The 22552-nt window shown below is 39.8% G+C and overlaps 1 protein-coding gene across 1 annotated transcript in view; it reads left to right on the top strand.

The window, feature by feature from the left end:
* Positions 1-22552, top strand: part of STARD9 (StAR related lipid transfer domain containing 9) — a 177241-nt gene that overhangs the window by 78345 nt on the left and 76344 nt on the right. The window contains exons 4-7 of the mRNA XM_007935325.1: positions 6666-6782; positions 7124-7156; positions 7245-7306; positions 12235-12347. Of these exons, the coding sequence (XP_007933516.1) occupies positions 6666-6782; positions 7124-7156; positions 7245-7306; positions 12235-12347 (325 nt within the window). The remainder of the gene's footprint in view (positions 1-6665; positions 6783-7123; positions 7157-7244; positions 7307-12234; positions 12348-22552) is intronic.

Here is a 22552-nt window from a genome sequence, read left to right as displayed (position 1 = left end):
TCTAATTGTTGGAGATGTTGGTTTAAAATGTTGATTTTGGCTCTTTCTTCTTTTTTGATGTGTGCATTTATTGCTATAAATTGACCTCTGATCACTGCTTTTGCTGTGTCCCAAAGATGTTGGCATGTTGTGTTTTCTTTCTCGTTTGATTCAAGGAATTTTTGAATTTGAATTTTTATTTTTTTTGTTACCCAATCTTTCTTAAGGAGGGTGTTGTTCAGTTTCCATGTGTTTAGTCTTTTTCCGTTGATCTTCCTATTGTTGATTTCTAATTTGATAGTATTGTGATGTAAGAAGATGCTTTGCAGTATTTCAATGTTTTTAAATTTATAAAGGCTTGTTTTATGGCCTAACATATGGTCTGTCATGGAAAATGTTCCATGTGCACTGGAAAAGAATGTATATTGTGCTGTTCTTGGGTGAAGTGTCCTGTAGATGTCTATAAGGTTGAGTTGATGGATCTTCTGCATCTTTGTTGAGTTTCTTTCCAGTTGTTCTGTCTTTCATTGAAAATGGTATATTAAAGTCTCCCACTATAACTGTGGAGTCATCTATTTGCCTTTTCAACTCTTTTAAAGTCTGATTTATGTATTTTGGGGCTCTTTGATTGGGTCCATAGATATTTATTATGGTTATATCTTCTTGTTCAATTGATCCTTTAATCATTATATAATGTCCTTCTGTGTCATAGGGTGGTTTTTGTCTTACAGTCAATTTGATCAGAAATTAATTAGCCACTCTTGCTCTTATATGGTTGCCATTTGCTTGATATCTTTTTCCAACCTTTGATTTTTAGTCTATTTTTGTCTTTGTATCTAAGGTGTGTCTCTTGACACATCCATATTGATGGGTTTTGTTTTCTTATCCAATCTGCATCTCTCCATCTCTTGAGTGGTGCATTTAATCCGTCAACATTCAGTGTAATTATTGACAAATATGAATTAGTTGCTGTCATTTTTGTTATGTGTTTTTTCATGGTGTCCCTGGTTTCTTTGCTTCATATTATTTTCTGTGCTGAGCTCATTATGTTTATGAATCATATTATCATTTCCTTTGTTGCTGTTGTTTTAGTATTTGCTGAATATTTGTGCTTGTCTTCTTTTTCATTGTGATATGAAGGTATATTATTTTTCTTTGAGGTTACCCTATGATTTATAATTTTCTCCCCGAGTTTAGAGCAGTCCATTCTATATTGCAACTCTCTTGACTTCCTCACCATTTAGAAATTCTGTAACTACACCCTCTTTTTGGTTTGTAGTTGTCCTCTCTTGCCGATTGATATCTCTGGTTCCCTGTTTACAATCTTGTAAGCTCATTTTACTTTGGATATGTCCATAGCTGTGGTTTCTGGGTTATGTCATCTTGTGTATTAATGGTCGGTTGTTGTTTGCTATTTTTGGTTCTCTGTTCAAAGGACTCCCTTTAGCATCTCTTGTAAGGTTGGTCTGGTTTTAATAAATTTCCTTAGTTTCTGTTTATCTGGAAATCTCCTAATTTCAACATATTTGAGGAACAATTTTGCCAGGTATATAAATCTTGGTTGAAAAATTTTCTCTTTCAGGGTTTTATATATACCATCCCATTACCTTCTCACTTGCATGGTTTCTGCTGAGAAATCAGAGCTTATTCTTATCGGTTGTCATTTGTAAACAACTTTTTGTTTTTCCCATTCTGCCTTTAGGATTCTGTCTTTGTCTTTGGTTTTGGTGAGTTTGATGATGCTATTTCTTGGTGATTTTGTTTTGAGGTGTATCCTATTTGGGGTTCATTGGACTTCCTGAATGAATATATTCTCATCTTTCATCATATCAGGGAAGTTCTCTTTCAATAAATCTTGGACAATTTTCTCAGTGGTTTTCTCTTTCTCTTCCTGTCCTAGAATTCCAGTGACACAAAGGTTATTCCTTTTGATGGTATCCCACCTGAACCTTAGGCTTTCTTCATTTTGTTTTGACCTTTTATCTGATTAATCCCCTTACAAAGAAGTATTCAGGTATTTTTCTTCAATCTCATTAATTCTGTCTTCCATTGCATCAGTTCTACTCCTTTGCCCTTTCAATATGTTATCTATTTCTGACAATTTAGTATTAATCTTCTGGATTTCTATCTGTAGATTTAGAATCATTTCTAATTTTTCATTTATTTTGTCATTTGTTTTTGTATTTTCTTCCAAGGTTTTTAGGGTCTTATTCGTGTTTTCCTTGGTCTGTCTCTCAATTCTTTGAAGATAATCTAAATATAATTCTTTTGAATTCCTTATCAGAGCATTCCAATGCGACTTCTTCCTCAGGGATGTGTTCTGGGTCTGTATTCTGCTCCTTTGTTTCTACCACTTTATCTTGCTTCTTTATGTGGACTGTGATGGTCTATTGTCTCTGAGACATCTTGGCAGTGTTGTACTTAGATCTCTGTTAACTGTTCGTGAAGAGCAGCCAAAGGTGAGTCAGGCTCTTCTTGATGGTTGTTTATTGTTAGCCTGTTGGTGGAAAAGGATGTGGTGCCTCTCACTCAGTAAGTGAAACTGCAAGAGGTGTGGGTGTAGTTGTGTCATATGGGGACCATTGCTGTCTTCCACTCAGACAAAAATAACAGTTGAATAACCATCAAAAAAGTCAAAGCAAATGGACAAAAAATACACCATTTAATCACACAGGAACAGTAACTTTTTTAAAGGGAAGAAGAAGAAGAAAAAAAAAACCCCTGCAATATCTGGGGGTAGGGCACTAAGAGAAAAAAGGTAGAGAAGGAGAATAACAAAGAAAAAAATGTGAAAAACACAAAAGGAAAAACAAGGAACAGGGTTAACCACAAGAAAGAAAAAAAAAATTGCAACCAGGAACAGGGAAAAGAAAAAAAGCTGAAAACTAGAACCTGGGAGGGGAATAATAAAGAATAATAATAAAAAGGACAAAAGTAGTAATAATAATAGTAGTTTAAAAACAGACACAAACAAACAAACTAAAAAACAGAAAAAAGAAAAAAAATTACGGCAGGGCAGGGCACCAAGACTCCGTCCGAGCACACAGACTGGGATGGGACTTGCTGCCAGCCCAGAAGGTGGGTGAGAGTGAAGGATGGCCACATCTCCATTCACCAAGAAGGGTGTGAGGTATAAGAGTAACAAGGGGAATGTTGCACCTTTCCAATAATCTGAGTCTGGAATGCCCTTGGAGTTCCTGGCAAGTGGAGCTTTTTCTTAAGTCCCTGGAATCTGGGAGAACGCTGTCAATTTAAATATTCAAAATGGTCAAACCACTTGTAAACATTCAAAATTACTGTGCACTCCAGACAGGCAAAAGTTCACAGCTCAGCATGCCTTCCTCTTCACTGCTTCCTGTTTTATTCCCCAGCCACCAGAGCAGTCCTCCGTGCAGTCCCTGGCTAATGGTTTATTTTTAGGTTAATTCTTAGGTCTTGCCACCACTCGGCAATATCCAAGCTGTCTGTGCTGTCAGGATCGCTGCCAGACCACAGCTCTGTATGTCTACTTTTTTGGTGTTTTCATGCAAATTCTTCTGCTAGTTGGAGTTTAGTCCACTTCTGTATCCTTCCCTTCAAATTTCAGGGGTCCAGATTATCTTCTGTATCTGTGTTAATTGGTTCCCCTTTTCTTTGTCGAAGAGAGTCTGTGCAATCTTTCTGCCTATTCCACCATCTTACCGGAACTCCCAACTATTCTTTTGCCTTTGTGTCATTCTTTCAAAATTCAAAGTCCCATATGGGAGCATCTACTTGGCCTGGTCTCTGTCATGTATTAGTGCTTTAGCTGCCAGGAGGTCGAGGGGAGTATTTGGGTTATTTGGCATCTGTAGTTGATGGCTGGGGCTGCTTCCCATTGAGACTGGTGCAATTAGAGATCCTCCCAGGCAGGAAGAGTATTTGGATACTGGCAGCAACAATACAAAAGGCTAATGTCCACCACACCAGCCAAGGATGTAGCTAATACACATGTTCCATGTGGCCTTCTGTTGAAGACTGGTTGAAATTAAGAAGCTTTGCCTTCTTCTCCCATAAGCCTGGCTGTTTTTTCCTGAGACAAGATCTGCCGAACAGAGTCCAGTAGGATTAACAGGCACTGAACAAAGTGTAGGAGTTTCACCAGAGGACTTCTGGCTAAACTGAATCGGTAAAACTGACCATCACAGAAGTGAATGACCAGCAGAACCACCTAGCTGTTAGGGTTAATCTGAGGAGAGAGCATATAAAAGAGTGACCTACAGGGAAGAAACCCTGTCTAATTAAGAGCTTAATTGATCCTTAGTGTGGTATCTTGAGACCCTGAATTTGTATGCTATGTTACTGGGCAATATTTCTCTATAGCTTTACTTGATTAATCATATTAAACATTTTCATGTTGTGAGAAAGAAAAAGAATTATGGGTATAGATGGCCTACCTGCTTTCTGTCTTTTTTTTTTTTTTTTTTTGCCTTCCCTCCCTCCTTTACCCTCTCCTTTCCTTCTTTCCTTCCTTGCTTTCTTTCATGGTAAATATCCACATTTACCATAATATAGCCACTATTTGGCCAGTTTATACCTCTGGGAGCAGTTTGCAGAATTTGATAAATCCACTCAGTAGGCAGAGCAATCCCAGGATTTTGTGATAAAAATTTATGACCTGTTCCTTTCCCTGATGGAGAGCTTTGAGCTTTCTCAGGCAGTGGACACAGAGCCTACGCAGGGCACTGTACTTTGGAGTTCTCATTTTTACATGACCCAAGGCTCAGTGCTTTTTATTATATTGACTTCATTTAGCTTATTTTAGCAGATCTTTCAGAGTTTAAATTCAAATGAGGAAATACTTTAGAGCTATTACTAAAGTTTCCCAAAGTAAGGTGCTTTAGGACACTGTACATTTTGGGGCTTATGTGTATGTCGGTGAATATGTTGAGATGTATTTTAATGAGGAGTATATTACAAGCACCTAAGTGACTGGGACTTGGAGTCTTTCTTTGTGTATCTTCAGTAAGAACAGTCCTGTCCTCATTTGCCTAGTGAATTGAATACCTACTTATTCTTTATTCTCTTCTTCACTTTTAGGTAACCACTGACCCCTTCCTTTGTGCTACGTCAGTACTTAAAACATTTTACTTCACTAATTTCCCTGCATGCCTTTGCCCTTCTCTTACAGTCTCTTTGCCTTAAGATAGGGACCATATCATTTTTTATATGTTCAGTGTCTAGTGTTGTGCCCAGCATATATAGTATTGTCAGTTGCCATTGAGTTGATAACAACTCATGGCAACCCCGTGTATTACAGCTCTGTAGGGTACTCTACTCCATAGAGTAAAACTGCTCCGTAGGGTTTTCTTGGCTGTAATCTTAATGGAAGCTGATTACCAGGACTTTTTTTCTGCAAGACTGCTGGGTGAGCTCTAACCTCCAATCTTTAGGTTAGCAGTTGAGTGTAAACCTTTTGTGCCACTTACGGACCTTGGCACATAGGAGGCAGCTTAAAAAATACAGGCTGGCTGCAGTGTAGTAAATTTAGTGTGGCTTTTCTACCCATAAGTCTTTGTAAACTCCAAGGTGGGATTTGCTATGAGCAACTGAGGAGCTCCTGATTGCTAAAGTTGTCCACCTGGAGTATTTCTGTTGGGAGTGGCACAAAACAATGTTCTGGGAGGTTCCCACTCTCTCTCAGCTGCTTAGAGTTCTGATACTATGATTGGCTAGTTTGGCCACTCTGCCAGGCTCTAAAGGAGGCCTCCTAGAGGCAGAACTCTCTCTGACTGCTGGTTGAGGAAGACGTGTTGCTGAAAGAGACACACCCTCCTGAAAGAAACACTCGCTGCTGGGAAAGAGACTTAAGAGACACGCATTGCCAAGTGAGACACCAAGGGACACTCACTGTTGGGAGAAAGACTGTGAGAGACTGTTGGGAGAGAGACTGTGGGCTGGGAGAGAGACTGAGCATTTTCCCTGAAATTGAATTGTAGCCTGGTACTTCCCTAATAAACCCCGTAATCTGAGAATTCTGTGTGGCCACTGCATTGAATTATCGGACCCAGGAGAGAGGTGGTGGGTGCTTTGGGAGGAACGGTTGGTGTAAGGGCTGGAGGGAGGCAGCATGTCTGGCCTTGCAGGAATAGGCCTTGGGTTACTGATAGTGCTTCTGTCTTCCTTTTGTGGGGTTAGAGGAAGTCAGAACATGTGGCCTCCTTGTCTTTTTTGCACTGGCTCTGGGTTACAGACTTCTGACTTAGGGACAACTCATACTTGCCACTTAATGTCATGTAAATTTGCCCTCATCTTGAAATGATTATACCATCCCCTACTCACAACAAATTCTTCATCACAGTCACCTTCACTTGCTGCACATGCTGCTTTTAAATCATCGAAAAGGCTTCAAGACTTTTCTTGCACTAAAGTAAGGCTAAATAACCAGTATACACAGCTATTTGACTTACCTACAAACTTGATTTAAAGACACACTTAGGAACACATCCCATTATTAACTGGAAACAGCCTGTGTTTTAATGAATGACTGAATAAATGAGTTTTCTTTAGCTATATTTTTCCACAGCTGAAATTGATTTTGGTGAAATGGGAAATGTACAGTCATGTATATTTAAAATAATTAATAGTTTTTTAGATTAAAATATAATTCTAACTCTCCTGTGAGAAGAAGGACCACAGTGACATGCTTTCTTCTTTAATTGTTGCAGGTGTTCCAAGATTTGGGGACTGAAGTGCTGTCTGGAGCTGACAAAGGCTACAACATATGTCTTTTTGCCTATGGGCAGACAGGCTCTGGGAAGACATACACCATGCTGGGTACCCCAGTGAGTGATTTAGTATTGTTATGAGATATCTTCTAATACCCCAGCAAGCCTGAGTTGTGTATTGCCTGACCAGGGTTTCATCCTTGCCACTGAGAAACAGAATGTGAGTCTGTCAACTTTAACAAGATTTATGGGACTTCTTCTATATTTAAGAATGGGTTTCTAAGTACTTTAATGGAAAGTTTGATGTCTCCAGTGAAACTCCCAGAAGTGAAGAACCTAACAATTAGCCCATGTGCCTGAGGATTTAGCCTCCATGCTAAGGATAGTTCCTGGGTGTTGGGCAAGGGAGAACATCACCATGAGGAAACAGCAGTGCTTTCCTTTCTTCTCTTCTGCAGGAGTCCATAGGGCTGACACCACGGATATGTGAGGTATAGATTCTTGTTTGACTGGATCCTCTCAAAGTATGTCTTTTTTATACACTTCCTTCAATGAAACTCAACCCTTTGATTTGTGCAGGGTCTCTTCATCAGGGAAGAGGACTGTTCCTCACTGCCTTCTTCCTGTCGAATAAAAGTAAGGTAGGAACCTGTCAAGCTCTGGGGCCTGAAATGTTTCTGTTTCCACTCCAAATTCTAGTGTGCTCAGCTGTCTTCTCTTTGCTTCCAGAGTTTCCCAGAGGAATTGGAAAAGCCACAGCAGCAATATCTTGAAGTACAGGGAGAGGACAAATATACTTAGGTCCTTGGTTTGTAGAAAACCTAATTCCCTGTCTTTAGGCTTTATAAGCAGGTGTCTCCTGTGGACCAGCTCACTCTGACTGTCTGGTTTCCCTTTCCTTCATTTTTGGTGTAATTATTTTTTTTTTTAAACTCTAATATCTTCTTACTGAGTGGTTCTCCAGGGCATTAGTTACTAAATTCTACTTCCCAGACTAGTGTTGGCTAGTCCAAGATAAAGTTTTAACCAATCTGTAGGAAAAATATTGGTATAAGTTTAGGTTAGATTACCAACTGCCTTTTATTCAAGACCATGACCCTCCTATTTTTTGGTGTTCACTTGTCCTTTATTTTGTTTTTTCCCCCTTAAATCAAGGTATAAGTTATATATCCTAAAATTCACCCTTTAAAAATGATAATTCAGTATTTTTAGTATATTTATAAAGTTGTACAATCATCACCATGATCTAATTCCAGAACATTTTAATCACTTTGTGAAAAATAAAAATTTGAAAACAATGTTAGTGTGTGTATGTTTATATATCTACACATACATGCACACACATGAAATCTGAGAAGCACTACTCTTTAAGAGACAGCTTGGGTATCTGTGTCCTGGTATGAGAAAGTTAGGGAGAAAAACATGTATGAAAATAGCATTGATAAAATCACAGGAAGCATCCATATTCTGGTGAGAAAGACTTTTTCTGTGAGAAGTCTTTCTTGTTTAATAGAATCTTACTGATTTTAGCAAAGAAGTGTAGCTTTGTTGATTTTTGTTCTTTAAAGGAATGAAATGCCAGTAGATACCTGTAAAGTTAACATATCTCACACAGAATCTCAGTGTACAGACAGTTAAAATGAGAATTGTCCTACTTAAAATTGGTTGGGACTACTCTTCTTACTTAGCTTCCTTTATTGTTCATCATTAGCCTTTGTGATGCTTTCACAGAACAATAGCATTCAAGGAACACATTTGAAAATCACTTCAAGCAATAAACTCTTCAGATTCTGTGCTTTGGCAGCCCAATTAAAGCACAACCTGGTGGCCCCATTAAAACCATTGCTGTTGAATTGATTCTGACTCATAGTGACCCTATAGGACAGAGTAGAATTGCCCATTAGGGTTTTTAAGACTGTAAACTTTACAGAAGCAGATTGCTACATCTTTCCCCTGCAGAGCAGCTGGTGGATTTGAACCATCATCCTTTTGGTTAGCAGCCAAGTGCTTAACCACTGGCAGCATACCCAAAAAACCTCCTTTAAAAAAAAAATTAGTTGTGATTTGGGTGAAAGTTTACAGAGCAAATTCACTTTCCATACAGCAGCTCACATAGGCTTTTTTTTTTTTTTTTTTTTTTTTTTTTTTTTTTTTTTATTGTGATTTGGGTGAAGATTTACAGAGCAAATTCACTTTCCATACAGCAGTTCACATATACTTTGTCTCATGTCATTGACCACACTTTACAATGCAACAGCTCCCCTCCCACTTCCTCCCCATAGTTACCTCTTCCCAGTGTCCATCCCTCCATACACTCCTGCCCCCTGAGCTGTCTCCCTGTTCATAAGCCGCCCTTCTTTCTCCCATGATTGTTCTCTCCAAGGAGTGTATCTACTTGAGGTAAATGTTTAACTCATATGCCTGTCTTTTGTTTGGCTGGAAACCACAGGTATGGGTTCAATTCCAGACCTGAAGGGCAGCTAGGGGCCATAGTCTCAGTGGTTCCACCAGGCTCTATCGGACCAGCAAACCTGGGTCACCCCTTTTTTTTTTTCCCCTCCAAATGATTTTGAGTTTTGTTCCACATTGTTCTCCCTCTCTATCCAGGATCTCCTACATAGATCCCCTTCCAAGTGGATGACAGTGGTAACTGGGCACCATCTAGTTCTTCTGGTCTCATAGTTGTATAGGCTACAGATCGGATGGTGTACCAGTTGCTAGGACTAATTGTTTCCATGAATTTTGGTTTTCTTCATTCTTCTTTGCTCTGGATGAGGAGAGACCCATCGTTGCCTCTAGATGGCAGCTTGCTAGCTTTTAAGATCCCAGTCATTACTCGTCAAAGTAGGAGGTGGAACCATGTTTTGTATAGTATGTTATGCCCATTGAGCTTGATGTCCCCTGTGACTATGGTCCCAAGCCCACAGGTTCAACTACTCGGTCCCTCTGGGTAGCTGGCTGTGACCAAGCATTGACCACAACCTTGCCCCTTGTCAGCTCTACTATACACCTGGGAATTCTGATCATTCACATAAACTTATAGGACCATTGTCTGCCAACCCTATATATGTTCTTGGATACACTCCCCATTTCATAGACATACCTGATCGTTTAGCCTGTCCACCCATCAATTCATCCATATACCCATGTTTGCCTTCACTGACAACACAGTACTGTATGTGCAAAAGGGTTCATATTTATTGTCTGTACCTCTTATGTCTTTCTCATCCTCAATGGTGCCATATTGGTCACTCACATTTGGTACATTGCCCTTCTCTTCACCCAAATCAATATTTATCTCTATCTATCTAACAGCCTTCTCTCCCCTCCCTTCCCACCCCTGGTAACCAACAAAGAAAATTTTCTTCTATATATAAACCTTCCCTTAACTTTTACAATAACGGACTAATACAATATTTGTCCTTTTGTGATTGACTTATTTCACTCAGCATAATGTCCTCTAAGTTCATCCATGTTATGCAGTGTTTTGCAGATTCTACATTATTCTTTAGTGTAGCATAGTATTCCATTGTGTGTATGTACCATAGTTTGGTTATCCATTCCTCAGTTGTTGGACACCTAGGTTGTTTCCATCTTTTGGCTATTGTAAATAGGGCTGTGATGAACATAGGTGTGCATATATCTGTTCTTGTCATGGCTCTCGCTTTTTTAGGATATATACCTACTAATGGAATGGCTGGGTCAAATAGTATTTCTAATTCCAACTTTTGAAGGAACCACCATACTGCTTTCCACAGTGTTTGTACCATTTTACAGTCCCACCAGCAGTGTATGAGAGTCCCGATCCCTCCACAACCTCACCAGCATTTGTTATTTTCTGTCTCGTTGAACTTTGCTACTAGTGCTAGAGCAAGATGGTACCTCATTGTTGTTTTGATTTGCATCTCTCTAATAGCTAATGATCATGAGCTTTCTTCGTATGTTTGTTGGCTGCTTGAATGTCCTCCTTGGTGAAGTGTCTATTCATGTTCACATATGCTTTATCTTATGATGTTGACTACAGTTTCCCACAGTGCAACAACTCCTGTTCCACTTCCTCCCCATAGTTACCTCTTCCCTGTGTCCTTCCCTCTCATGTACTCCTACCTCCCGAGCTGTCTCCCTGCATACGCAACCCTTCTATTCTCCCATGATTGATCTCTCCAAGGAGTGTATCTACCTAATGTAAAAGTTCAGCTCATATGCCTGTCTTTTGTTTGGCTGGAAACCACAGGAATGGGTTCAATTCCAAACCGGAAGGGCAGGTAGGGGCCATAGTCTCAGTGTTTCCTCCAGGCTCTATCAGACTAGCAAACCTGGTCCATTCTTTTTTTATGATTTTTGAGATTTGTTCCACATTGTTCTCCCACTAAATCCAGGATCTCCTACATAGATCCTCCTCTGAGTGGTTGACAGTGGTAGCTGGGCACCATTTAGTTCTTCTGGTCTCATAGTCATATAGGCTGAGGATCGCATGATGTACCAGGCCCTTGAACTAATTGTTTCCATGCATCTTTGGTTTTCTTCATTCTTCTTTGCTCTGGATGAGGAGAGACCCATCGTTGCATCTAGATGGCTGCTTCCAAGCTTTTAAGATTCCAGTCACTAGTCACCAAAGTAAGAGGTGGAACAATGTTTTGGGTAGTATGTTATGTCAGTTGAGCTTGATGTCCCCTGTGACTGTGGCCCAAGCCCACAGATACAACTACTCACTCCCTGTAGGTAGTTGGCTGTGGCCAAGAAGTTACCACAACACAACCTTGTCCTTTGTCGGCTGTACTATATACCTGGAAATTCTTACAGAACATACAAATATACTTGTAGAAACATTGTCTGTCAACCCTATATATGGTCATGAGCATACTTTCTGCTGCACAGACATGCCTCATAGTTCAGGCTATGCACCTATCTATCCACCCATATATCAGTGTTTGCCTTCACTGACAACACAGTACTCTATGTGCAAAAGGGCCAAAAACCTCTTAAAAGATAAAATTGAATCAGCTTTGATATTGTAAGCCTAAAACAATAAAGTGATGACAGCCAGTGGTTAAAACACTATTATACATCTGTAGAAAGAAATTCAAGGTGGGCCCTAGCTTGAGCAAGGTCTTAAATTTACACAGATGGAACTAGAACAGGAACTAAGACCTCTTCATTCTTGGCTTAGTGTTTTTCCCACAAGACTTAACTTTTTTTTTTTCATTCAACAATTTATATATTTTTTGTTTTGTGACATTAATTGTAATCCTCTCAATGTAATGGCACTCTTCCCCTTTCCTCCCTGGGTTCTCCATTTCCATTTGTCTTTTCTTGCCCCTTCCTGCCTTCTGAGCTTGCTTCTTAGGTGAATGCTGCTCTTTTGGTCTTACATGCTTGGTTGTTCTCAGGAGTATGTTCCTCATGTGTATTATTGTTTACTTCATAGGTGTGTCTATTGTTTGGCTGAAAGGTGCTCCCCAGGGATGGGTTCAAGTCCATATTTGAAGCTTATCAAAGGGCCATAATCTCAGGAATTTGAACCATTTTTTCACAATCTAATTGTGCTGTCTTTTTCACTTGTCTCTAGTTTCCTGGAAATCTATAATGAACGGGTCCGGGATCTCTTGAACCAATCTGATCAGAAAAAGTCCTATACCTTGCGGGTCAGGGAGCACCCAGAGATGGGACCCTATGTACAAGGTGAGCCACTGTGTCCTTTGAGGTCTGAGACCAAACTGAAACCTGGGAGCCTCTTCTAACCAACCAGTCACCATTGTGTCAATTCAGACTCATGATGGCCCCATTTGTGTCAAAGTAGAACTATATGCCATGAGCTTTTCAATTGCTGATTTTTTAGCAGTTCATCTCTAGGCCTTTCTTTCAATATGCCTGTAGGTGGATTCAAACTGTCAGTCTTTCATTTAGTAGTTGAGTGTTTAGCCAGCTACACCACCCAGAAATTTTGGAAGCTCTCCTAACATTCACTAATTCATTCAACAAATGTATAATGAATACTTGCTATGTGCCAGGTACTGTACTAGAACATGGGATGTTGGTGCTGTTGAGTTGATTCCCATTCATAGTGACCCTATAGGGCAGAGTAGAACTGTCCCATAGGGTTTCATAGGCCTAAATGTTTACAGGAGCAAAACTCTAGGTCTTTTCTCCTACAGAACAGCTTGTGGGTTCAAACCATCAAGCTTTCTGTTAGCAGCTGGACACTTAACCATTGCACCACTAGGGTTCCTTAAACACTGGATTGATAACCAATAAATAAAAAAGACATAGTCCTGCCCTCACAAGCAAACTTATAATCTAGTAAGATGAAAACAAGTAAACTCTTAGTGACAAGTTACGATGTTGTTGTTGTTATGTGCTGTCGAGTCGGACCCGTCTCATAGCAACCCCTCCTTGAGTTTCTGAGGTGGTATCACTACTAAAGTAGATTGCCCAACCTTCCTGCCGAGGCGTGACTGGTGGATTTGAAGCACCAGCCTTCTGGTTAGCAGTCAAGTGCCTTAGGCACTACGCTACCAGAGCTCCCAACAAGTTATGATAGGACTAATAAAAAAATAAATAGCTGTAGTGATAAATAAATAGCAAAGGGTGTGTGGATCATGACATATTCTAGACAACATTGTGAAAAATGAGGATTCCAGAACACTTAATTGTGCTCATGTGGAATCTGTACGTAGACCGAGAGGCAGTCATTCAAACAGAATACAGAGATACTGTGTGGTTTAAAATCAGGAAAGGTTTGTGTCAGGTTTGTATCCTTTCACCATACTTACTCAGTCTGTATCCTGAACAGATAATCTTAGAAACTGGACTATATGAAGAACTCAGCATCAGAATTGGAGAAAGTCTGATTAATAACCTGCAGTATGCAGATGACACAACTTTGTTTTCTGAAAGCAAAGAGGCTTTGAAGCACTTACTGATGAAGATCAAAGACTACAGCCTTCAGTATGGATTATACCTCAACATATAGAATAAAAATCCTCACAAGTGATTGAACCCACTCCTGTGGCTTCCAGCCAAACAAAAGATAGGCATATGAGATGTACATTTATATTAGATAGATACACTCCTCGGAGAGAATAATCATGGGAGAATAGAAGGGCTGTGTATGCACAGGGAGACAGCTTAGGGGCAGGAGTGCATGGAGGGAAGGACACAGGAAGTGCTAACTATGGGGAGGAAGTGGGAGGGGAGCTGTTGCATTGTGAGAAATTGTAGTCAATGTCATGAGTCAAAGTGTATGTGAGCTGCTGTATAGAAAGTGAATTTTCTCTGTAAACTTTCACCCAAATCACAATTAAAAAAAAAATCCTCATAACTGGACCAATAGACAACATCATCATAAATGGGGAAAAGACTGAAGTTGTCAAGGATTTCCATTTTACAAGGATGTCATTTCAATGCCCTTGAAAGCCTTAGTCAAGAAATCAAACAACAGATAAACTAGATGACTGGGACCTTCTAAAAATTATTATTATTATTATTTTTAACTATTAGTGTGGTGAAGATATAGACACTAAGACATCCACCAATATAATAATTTCCACATAAAAATTAAATTGTTATGCACATCAAAAGACTTCTTCAAACAAGTAAAAAGAGAACTTGTAGATTAGGAAAAATATTAGGCAATGACATATATGACAAGGGACTTTTCTCTAAAATTTATAGACAACTCTAACACCTCAACATCAAAAAGACAGAAAATTCAAGTAAAAATGGGCAGTAGACATGAACAGATGCTTGATCAAAGAAGAAATTCAGTTGGCCAGCAAAATCATGAAGAAATGCATATGATCATTACCCATTCAAGAGATGCAAATCAAAACAGTGAGATATCATCTCACCCCACAATAGCAAAGTTCAACAACACAGATTATAACAAAGGTAGTAAGGATGTGGAGAAATTGGGACTCTCATACACTGCTGGTGGGACTGTAAAATGATGCAACCACTGTGGAAAACGGTATGGTGCTTCCTTATAAAGTTGGAAATAGAAGTATCATTTGATCCAGCAATCCCATTACTAGATACATATCCTAAAGAAGTGAGAACCAGTACACAAATAGATAAATGCATACCCTGTTCATCGCAGCACTATTCATAATAGCAAAGAGATGGAAGCAATCTAAGTGCCCATCAGCAGAGAAATGGATTACCAAACTATGGTACATATACACAATGGAATACTATGCAAAACTAAAGAATAATGAAGAATCTGTGAAACACCTCATTATGTGGATGAACTTGGAGGACATCATGCTGAGTGAAATAAGTCAGTCACGGAAGGACAAATATTGTATTAGTACACTTTTGTAAAAAGTCACAGAAAGGTTTATACATGGAAGGAAACTTTTTTGTTGGTTATGAGGGATGGAGGGGAAAGGAGAGGATATTGCTAGATAGGTAAGAGACAATTATTGATTTGGGCAAAGGGAAAGACAGTATACCAAAAGCTAGTGACCAGCACAGTAACACTAAAGAAAAGGAAGAAACGGAGAGGTGCATGAGAGGTACAGACAACAGAGGTAAGTACTTTTACGTACATGGTACTACATTGTCAGTAATAACAAACATTAATCTGTCGGTGAATACATAGGTAGACAGGCTAAATGATCAGGTATGGCTAGGCAAAAGGGAATATACCTATGACTACATATGAGTTTGGCAGATGATATTTCTACATTGGTATTTGTATGTGCTGTAAGAATGTCTATATATGTAATAGAGCTGTTGGGGCAAAGTAATGATAACTTCTTAGCCACAGCCAAACACCTTGAGGGAGTGAGTTGCTGGACCCAGGGGCTTGGGGCTATGGTCCATGGTCATGGAGGACATCAAGCTCGACTGGCATGACATATTACACAAAAAACATTGTTCTAAATCCTACTTTGGTGATAAGTGACTGGTCTTAAAAGCTTATGAGCAGCCATCTAAGATGCAACAGTTGGTCTCTTCTCATCTGGAATGAAGAATGAAGAAAATCAAAGATGCCTGGAAATAGTTAGTTCAAGGGACTAGTGGACCATGGAAATCTCAGTCTACGTGACCCTGAAGCCAAAAGAAGTAGATGGTGCCTGGCTACCACAGTCAAAACTCAGAAATGGATCAGAGTACAAGATCCTGGGTAGGGTGGGAGAAAAATGTAGAATAAAATTCAAAATCATAAAAAGACCAGGCTTTATATGACCTTGAGAGCAGAAAAACTAGATGGTACCTGGCTGCCCCTGGCAACCACTCAGAAAAAGATCAGTGCAGGGGATCCTGGTTAGATTGGGAGAACAGTGTGGAACAAAACTCAAAATCATAAAAAATGACCAGGTTTACTGGTCTTAACAGAACCTGGTGAGACCCCAGAGACTATGGCCCCTAGTTACCATTCAGGTCTGGAATTGAACTCACTCCCATGGCTTCCAGCCAAACAATAGGCATATAGTGTGAACATTTACATCAGCTAGATATACTCCTTAGAACAATCAGTCATGGGAGAACAGCAGGGCAAGGATGCATAGGAAAGAAGGATACAGGGGAAGAGGTAACTACAGGGAGGAAGTGGGAAGAGGGCTGTTAAATTGTGGGGATTAGAGTTAATGTCATGAAACAAAGTATGTGTGAACTGTTAAATGGAAAATGAATTTGCACTGTAAATGTTCACCCAAATCACAGTTTAAAAAAAGAAATCAAACAATACCTAGCACTAATAGCAAAGTTCATAAAAAAAACAGAAAGCAACGAACTCTGGTGATGATGTGGAAACTGGAGCCCTCATACACTACTAAGGGGGCTGTAAAATGGTGCAGCCACTCTGGAAAATGGTGTGACACCTACTTAAAAAACTAGAAATGGAAATACCATATGATCCAGGAATCCCGTTAGTAGGTATACATCTTAGAGAAATAAGAACTGTGACATAGGCAGATATATGCACACCCATGTTAATCACAGCACCAGTCACAGTAGCAAAAACTGGAAACAACCTAAATGCCCATCGATGGAGAAATGGATAAGCATATTATGGTACATACACAGAATGGAATACTATGCATTAAAGAACAACTTTGATTCTGTGAAACATAACATGGATGAACCTAGAAGACATTATGCTGAGTGAGATTTGTCATTTACACTAGGAAAAATACTGTACAAGACCACTATTGTAAAAAGTTAAAAAAAAGTTTTCCACACAGAAAGAAATATTATTTGATGGTTACCCGAGGTGGGAATAAAGGGGAGGGTAAACTACTAACTAGAAGGTAAACATATTTAAACTTGGGTGAAGGGGAAGGCAATATACAGTAAGGAGATCAGTACAAAATGATCAAGGAAAGGAAAATATCAAGACACTGGGTAGAGTACAAGAGTTAAAGGCAGCAGACAAAAAAAAAAAAATGCCATTGAGTCATTTCCGACTCATAGCAACATAATCTTGGGTTTCTGAGGTGGTATCCCTAGAGAAGTAGATTACCCCAGCTTTCTTCCAAGGAGTGGTTGGTGGGTTTGAACCTCCAGCCTTCTAGTTAGCAGTCTAATGCCTTAGGCACTATACCACCAGAGGTTCCTAATTCATACATAATCCTGCAACAACAGTAGTAACAATAATCAATAATCTAAGAGTGGATATATAGATAGACATGCAAGCTGAACAGGTATAGGAAAGAGAATGGGACTATACCCATGAATATGTATGGGTTTGACATGGGATATTTCTGCATATGTATTTGCATATGCTGCAAATATATTCATGAATACTGTAGAGCATACAGAAGGCAGAGTTATGAAAACTTCTTAACCATAACCAGTAACTCTGAGGGAGTGAGTTGCTGGGCCTGGGGACTCTGGACCATAGTCTCAGGGGACATCAAAGTCGGTTGGTACAACATAGCACGAAGACAGTGTTCTGCATCCTACTTTGGTGAGTAGTGACTGAGGTCTTAAAAGCTTGCAAATAGCCATCTAAGGTGCAGCTATTGGTCTTTCCTTGTCTGGAGTAAAGAAGAATGAAAAAAAATAAAAGGCACATGAAAATAATTAACACAAAGGACTAATGAAGAACTAGATAGTACCTGGCTGCCACTACCAACTGCTCTGAAAGAGTTCACAATAGAAGGTCCTGGATAAAGTGGGAGAAAAATGTGGAACAAAACTCAAAATTATAAAAACAACCAGACTTACTGGTCAGATAGAGGCCAGTGGAACCCCTTGAGACTATAACTGTTTGTTACCCTTCAGACCTGGAACTCAATTCACTGCTGTAGTTGACTTTTCAATAGACAAGTCTACAAGGTGAGCAATAACTCTAGGAAGGTAGACACTCCTTAGAACTATCAACTATTCAAGATCAAAAGGGCACCATTTGCCTATGAACAAAGTTCAGAAAGCAGGAAGGATTAGGAGAGAAGGAAGAACAGGAAGGAGACACACAAGATGTAGGAGGAGTAATGTTACATTGAGGGTTGCAAACAATGGCATGAAACAAAATGTGTGTGAACTGTTGAAAACTGATTTGCTCTATAAACTTTCATCCAAATCACAATAAAATAAAAGACTTATTCTTTGTCCTAAATCATCCTGAAATTCCAATTACTTTACTCCACATCCAGTACCAGTACCCTAGTTCTAGGTAGAACAGTCTTACAGTCACCTCCTATTTAGTCTCCCTAGTTTGACTTTTGTCCCTTACAAACCATTCTGTACCTGGGTGGAAATTGAATATTGCTTGTTTAAACCCCTTTAATGACTTCTCATTACTCATAGGATAATGTTCAAAATCCTTAATACAGGCAAGAGAAGTCTTAGATATATGATGCTTGGCTACCATTACTGAACATTTTAATCAAAAATTTCATAGAAGAATCCAGATCAAAAGGGGAAAAATGCAAAATAGAATTTCAAATTTCACGGATTCTAGAATTGATGCTTTTGAATTATGGTGTTGGTAAATAATATTAAATATGGCAAGAATAAGATAAAGAAAGAAATCAAACAACACATTGTGTTGGGCAAATCTGTTGCACAAGATCTCTTTAAAGTGTTAAAAATCAAAGATATCACTTTAAGGACTATGGTGTACCTAATACAAGCCATGATATTTTCATTTGCCTCTTATGCATACAAAAGCTGGACAGTGAAAAAGGAAAACCAATGAAGAATTGATGTATTTGAATTATGGTGTTAGTGAAGAATATTAAATATACATTGGACTGCCAGAAGAACTAACAAATCTGTCCTGGATGAAGTACATAGCCAGAATGCTCCTTAAAAGCAAGGATAGGAGGACTTGGTCTCACATACTTTAGACACATAATCGGAGGATAACAGTCCCTGGAGAAGGACTTTGTGCTTGGTAAAGTAGAGGGTCAGTGAAAAAGAGGAAGACCTTCAAGGAGATGATTGACACAGTGGCTGCAACAGCAGGCTCAAACATAGCAATGCTTATGGATGGTGCAGGACCAGGCAGTGTTTCATTATGTTGTACATAGGGTTGCTGTGAGTCATAACTGACAACAGCAACACCTGACAACAACAATAATGATGGAAAAGAGCATAGGCAGATGGAGGAGACCCATATGCGTGTGATGGTCAAGAAAGACTTCTCTGACCTACAGATTGGGAAAAAATATTTGGCAATGACATATCTGACAAGGGACTTATCTCTAGAATTTATAGAAAACTCCAACACCTCATTAACAAAAAGGCAAACAATCCAATTAAAAAATGGGCAGAAGACATGAATAGACACTTCACCAAGGAGGATATTCAAGTGGCTAACAAACATGAAGAAATGCTCATGATCATTAGCTATTAGAGAGATGCAAATCAAAACAACAATGAGATACCATCTTGCTCCAAAACTGGTAGCAAAGTTCAACAAGACAGAAAATAACAAATGTTAGCGAGGTTGTGGAGAGATTGGGACTCTCATACACTGCTGGTGGAACTATAAAATGGTACAAACACTGTGGAAAGTAGTATGGCGGTTCCTTCAAAAGTTGGAATTAGAAATACCATTTGACCCAGCCATTCCATTAGTAGGTATATATCCTAAAGAAGTAAGAGCCATGAAGAGAACAGACATATGCACACCCATGTTCATCGCAGCACTATTTACAATAGCCAAAAGATGGAAACAACCTAGGTGTCCATCAACTGAGGAATGGATAACCAAATTTTGGTACATACACACAATGGAATACTATGCAACCGTAAAGAATAATCTAGAATCTGCAAAACACTGCATAATGTGGATAACTTAGAGGCTATTATGCTGAGTAAAATAAGTCAATCACAAAAGGACAAATATTGTATTAGTCCATTATTGTAAAAATCAAGGAAAGGTTTATGTACAGAAGAAAATTTTCTTTGTTGGTTGCCAGGCGTGGGAGGGTAGGGGAAGGAACACTGTTAAATAGGTAGAGATAAGTATTGATTTAGGTGAAGAGAAGGGTAATGCACCAAATATGAGTGATCAATATGGTGGCACTGAGGAAGAGAAAGACAGAGGTACATGGGAGGTATGGACAACAATGATGAACCCTTTTGCACACAGAGTACTGCATTGTCAATGAAGGCAAACATGGGTATACGGGTGGATAGATGTGTGCACAGGCTGAACTGGTAGGTATGTCTATGAAGCAGGGAGTATACCCAAGACCATGTATAGGATTGACAGACAGTGGTCCTATAAGTTTATTTGTATGATCTGAATTCCCAGGTGTATAGTAGAGCTGACAAGGTGACAAGGGGCAAGGTTATAGTCACTTCTTGGTTACAGCTAGCTACCCAGAGGGTCCAAGTAGTTGAACCTGTGGGCTCGGGACCATAGTCGCAGGGGACATCAAGCTCAATTGGCATAACACACTACACAAAACATTATTCCACCTCCTACTTTGGCGAGTAGCGACTGGGATCTTAAAAGCTTGCAAGCAGCCATCTATGCAAGCAGCCATCTACATGCAACGATGGGTCTCTCTTCATCCAGAGCAAAGAAGAATGAAGAAAACAAAAAATTAATGGAAACAATTAGCCCTAGTGTCTGGTAGACCATGCGATCCTCAGCCTATATGACTATGAGACCAGAACTAGATGGTCCACGGCTACCACTGTCAGCCACTCAGAGTGGGATCTGTATAGGAGATCCTGGATAGAGAGGGAGAACAATGTGGAACAAAACTCAGAATCATTTGGTGAAAAAAAAAAGGGGGGTGGACCGGGTTTGCAGGTCTGATAGAGCCTGGTGGAACCACTGAGACTATGGTCCCTAGCTGCCCTTCAGGTCTGGAATTGAATTCACTCCTGTGACTTCCAGCCAAACAAAAGACAGGCATATGAGTTGAACATTTACCTGAGGTAGATACACTCCTTGAAGAGAACAAGCATGGGAGAAAGAAGGGCTGTTTATGCACAGGGAGACAGCTCAGAGGGCAGGAGTACATGGAGGGATGGACACAGGGAAGAGGTAACTATCAGGAGGAAGTGGAAGGGGAGCTGTTGCATTGTGGTAAATTGTAGTCAATGTCACGAGACAAAGTATATGTGAACTGCTGTATGTAAAGTGAATTTCTTTGTAAACTTTCACCCAAATCACAATAAAAAAAATAGAAGAAAGACAGACTTCTCTGATGAGGCAGTATTTAAGTGAGACCTGAAGGGAGTACAGGAGCCAGTCATGTGAAGAATGGTATAGTGAGGAGAAGGGTGTTTAGGTCAAAGGAGCAGCATGATCCAGAGGCTGATGGAAAAGTTTAGTATTTTCAAGAAGTCCAGTGTAGCTGAAGCTTTGAGAATAAGGAGGATTGTAGCAGGAGATAAGGTTGGGTCTGCAGGTGCCAGATGCAGCAGAACCTCACTGATTTCCTGTGTATTAGGGTAAGTTCTCTATAGAAGCCAAACCTGTGAAGTATGTGTTTATAAGTATGTAAAGAGAGAGAGGTTTCAAGGAAATGGCTTACTTGGTTGTAGAGGCTGGTTCCCAAATACATGGGTCAAGCAGCAGCTTGGAGGCTTCTTCTCACTCATGTGGTTGCAGGAACTGACAAACCCAAAACCAGCAGGTCAGATGGCAGGCTGCTGGTTCACAGGGCTGCAGATGCTGGCAAATCCCAAAAACTGCAGGTCATTCAGCAGCCTCTGGCTCACATCCCAAGAACCAGAGGTTGGAGGATGATGAGTCAGATGCAGTATTGAGAGAGGGCAAACCTTGGCCAGAACATCCATGTATGTTGAATGCAGACAAATCCCCGAGGAAACTCCCCTTTCAACTGCTTGGCTGCTCACATCAGACCACAAAATGAAGGATGATTACATAATGTCTGCCAAACCACTGAGAATCATGGCCTAGCTAAGATGACACATAACCTTAACGATTACACCCAGGTCAGCCAGTCTTCTTTCCAGGGTGCTTTCTTTCCCATTGGTGGTGATAGAGAGGGTAGGAGAGATGGGGAGTTGTCAAATATAGAGCAGGGTCTAATCTGCTTCCTCACTAAGTTCTGATATCTCAGTGTGTTTGGTAATATCTGTCCTATTTCATTAGGCCAGGTCTTGCTTTGAGTAGGAAGAGTTGGGGTCTTTTGTGGAAGAGGTTTTTACTTTTTAGACTACCTATAAGAAGTAATACATACATTTTACACTCCTGTTCTCACAGCAGTATGCTAACTTAAATCATGGCAAAGAGAAGGATAGGAAAGATTTCTTTGATGAGGACATGGTAACTATGAGTTGGAGCAAACTCGATGGCAGCTAACAACATCAACAAGGACATTTGGATTGTCTTAAGGGCTGCTGATGGTGATTCTGTCTTCCTCTTGTGGGGTTAGAGGAGGTCAGAAAATGGTGCCTTCCTGCCTCTTTGGCAGCATGCAATGTCTGATTTTTTTTTTTTTTTT

Source organism: Orycteropus afer, unplaced genomic scaffold (assembly GCF_000298275.1).
Source record: "Orycteropus afer afer isolate SDZICR_OR568_19922 unplaced genomic scaffold, OryAfe1.0 scaffold00026, whole genome shotgun sequence".
Taxonomy (NCBI): domain Eukaryota; kingdom Metazoa; phylum Chordata; class Mammalia; order Tubulidentata; family Orycteropodidae; genus Orycteropus; species Orycteropus afer.
This window is presented reverse-complemented; position numbering and strand designations above follow the sequence as displayed.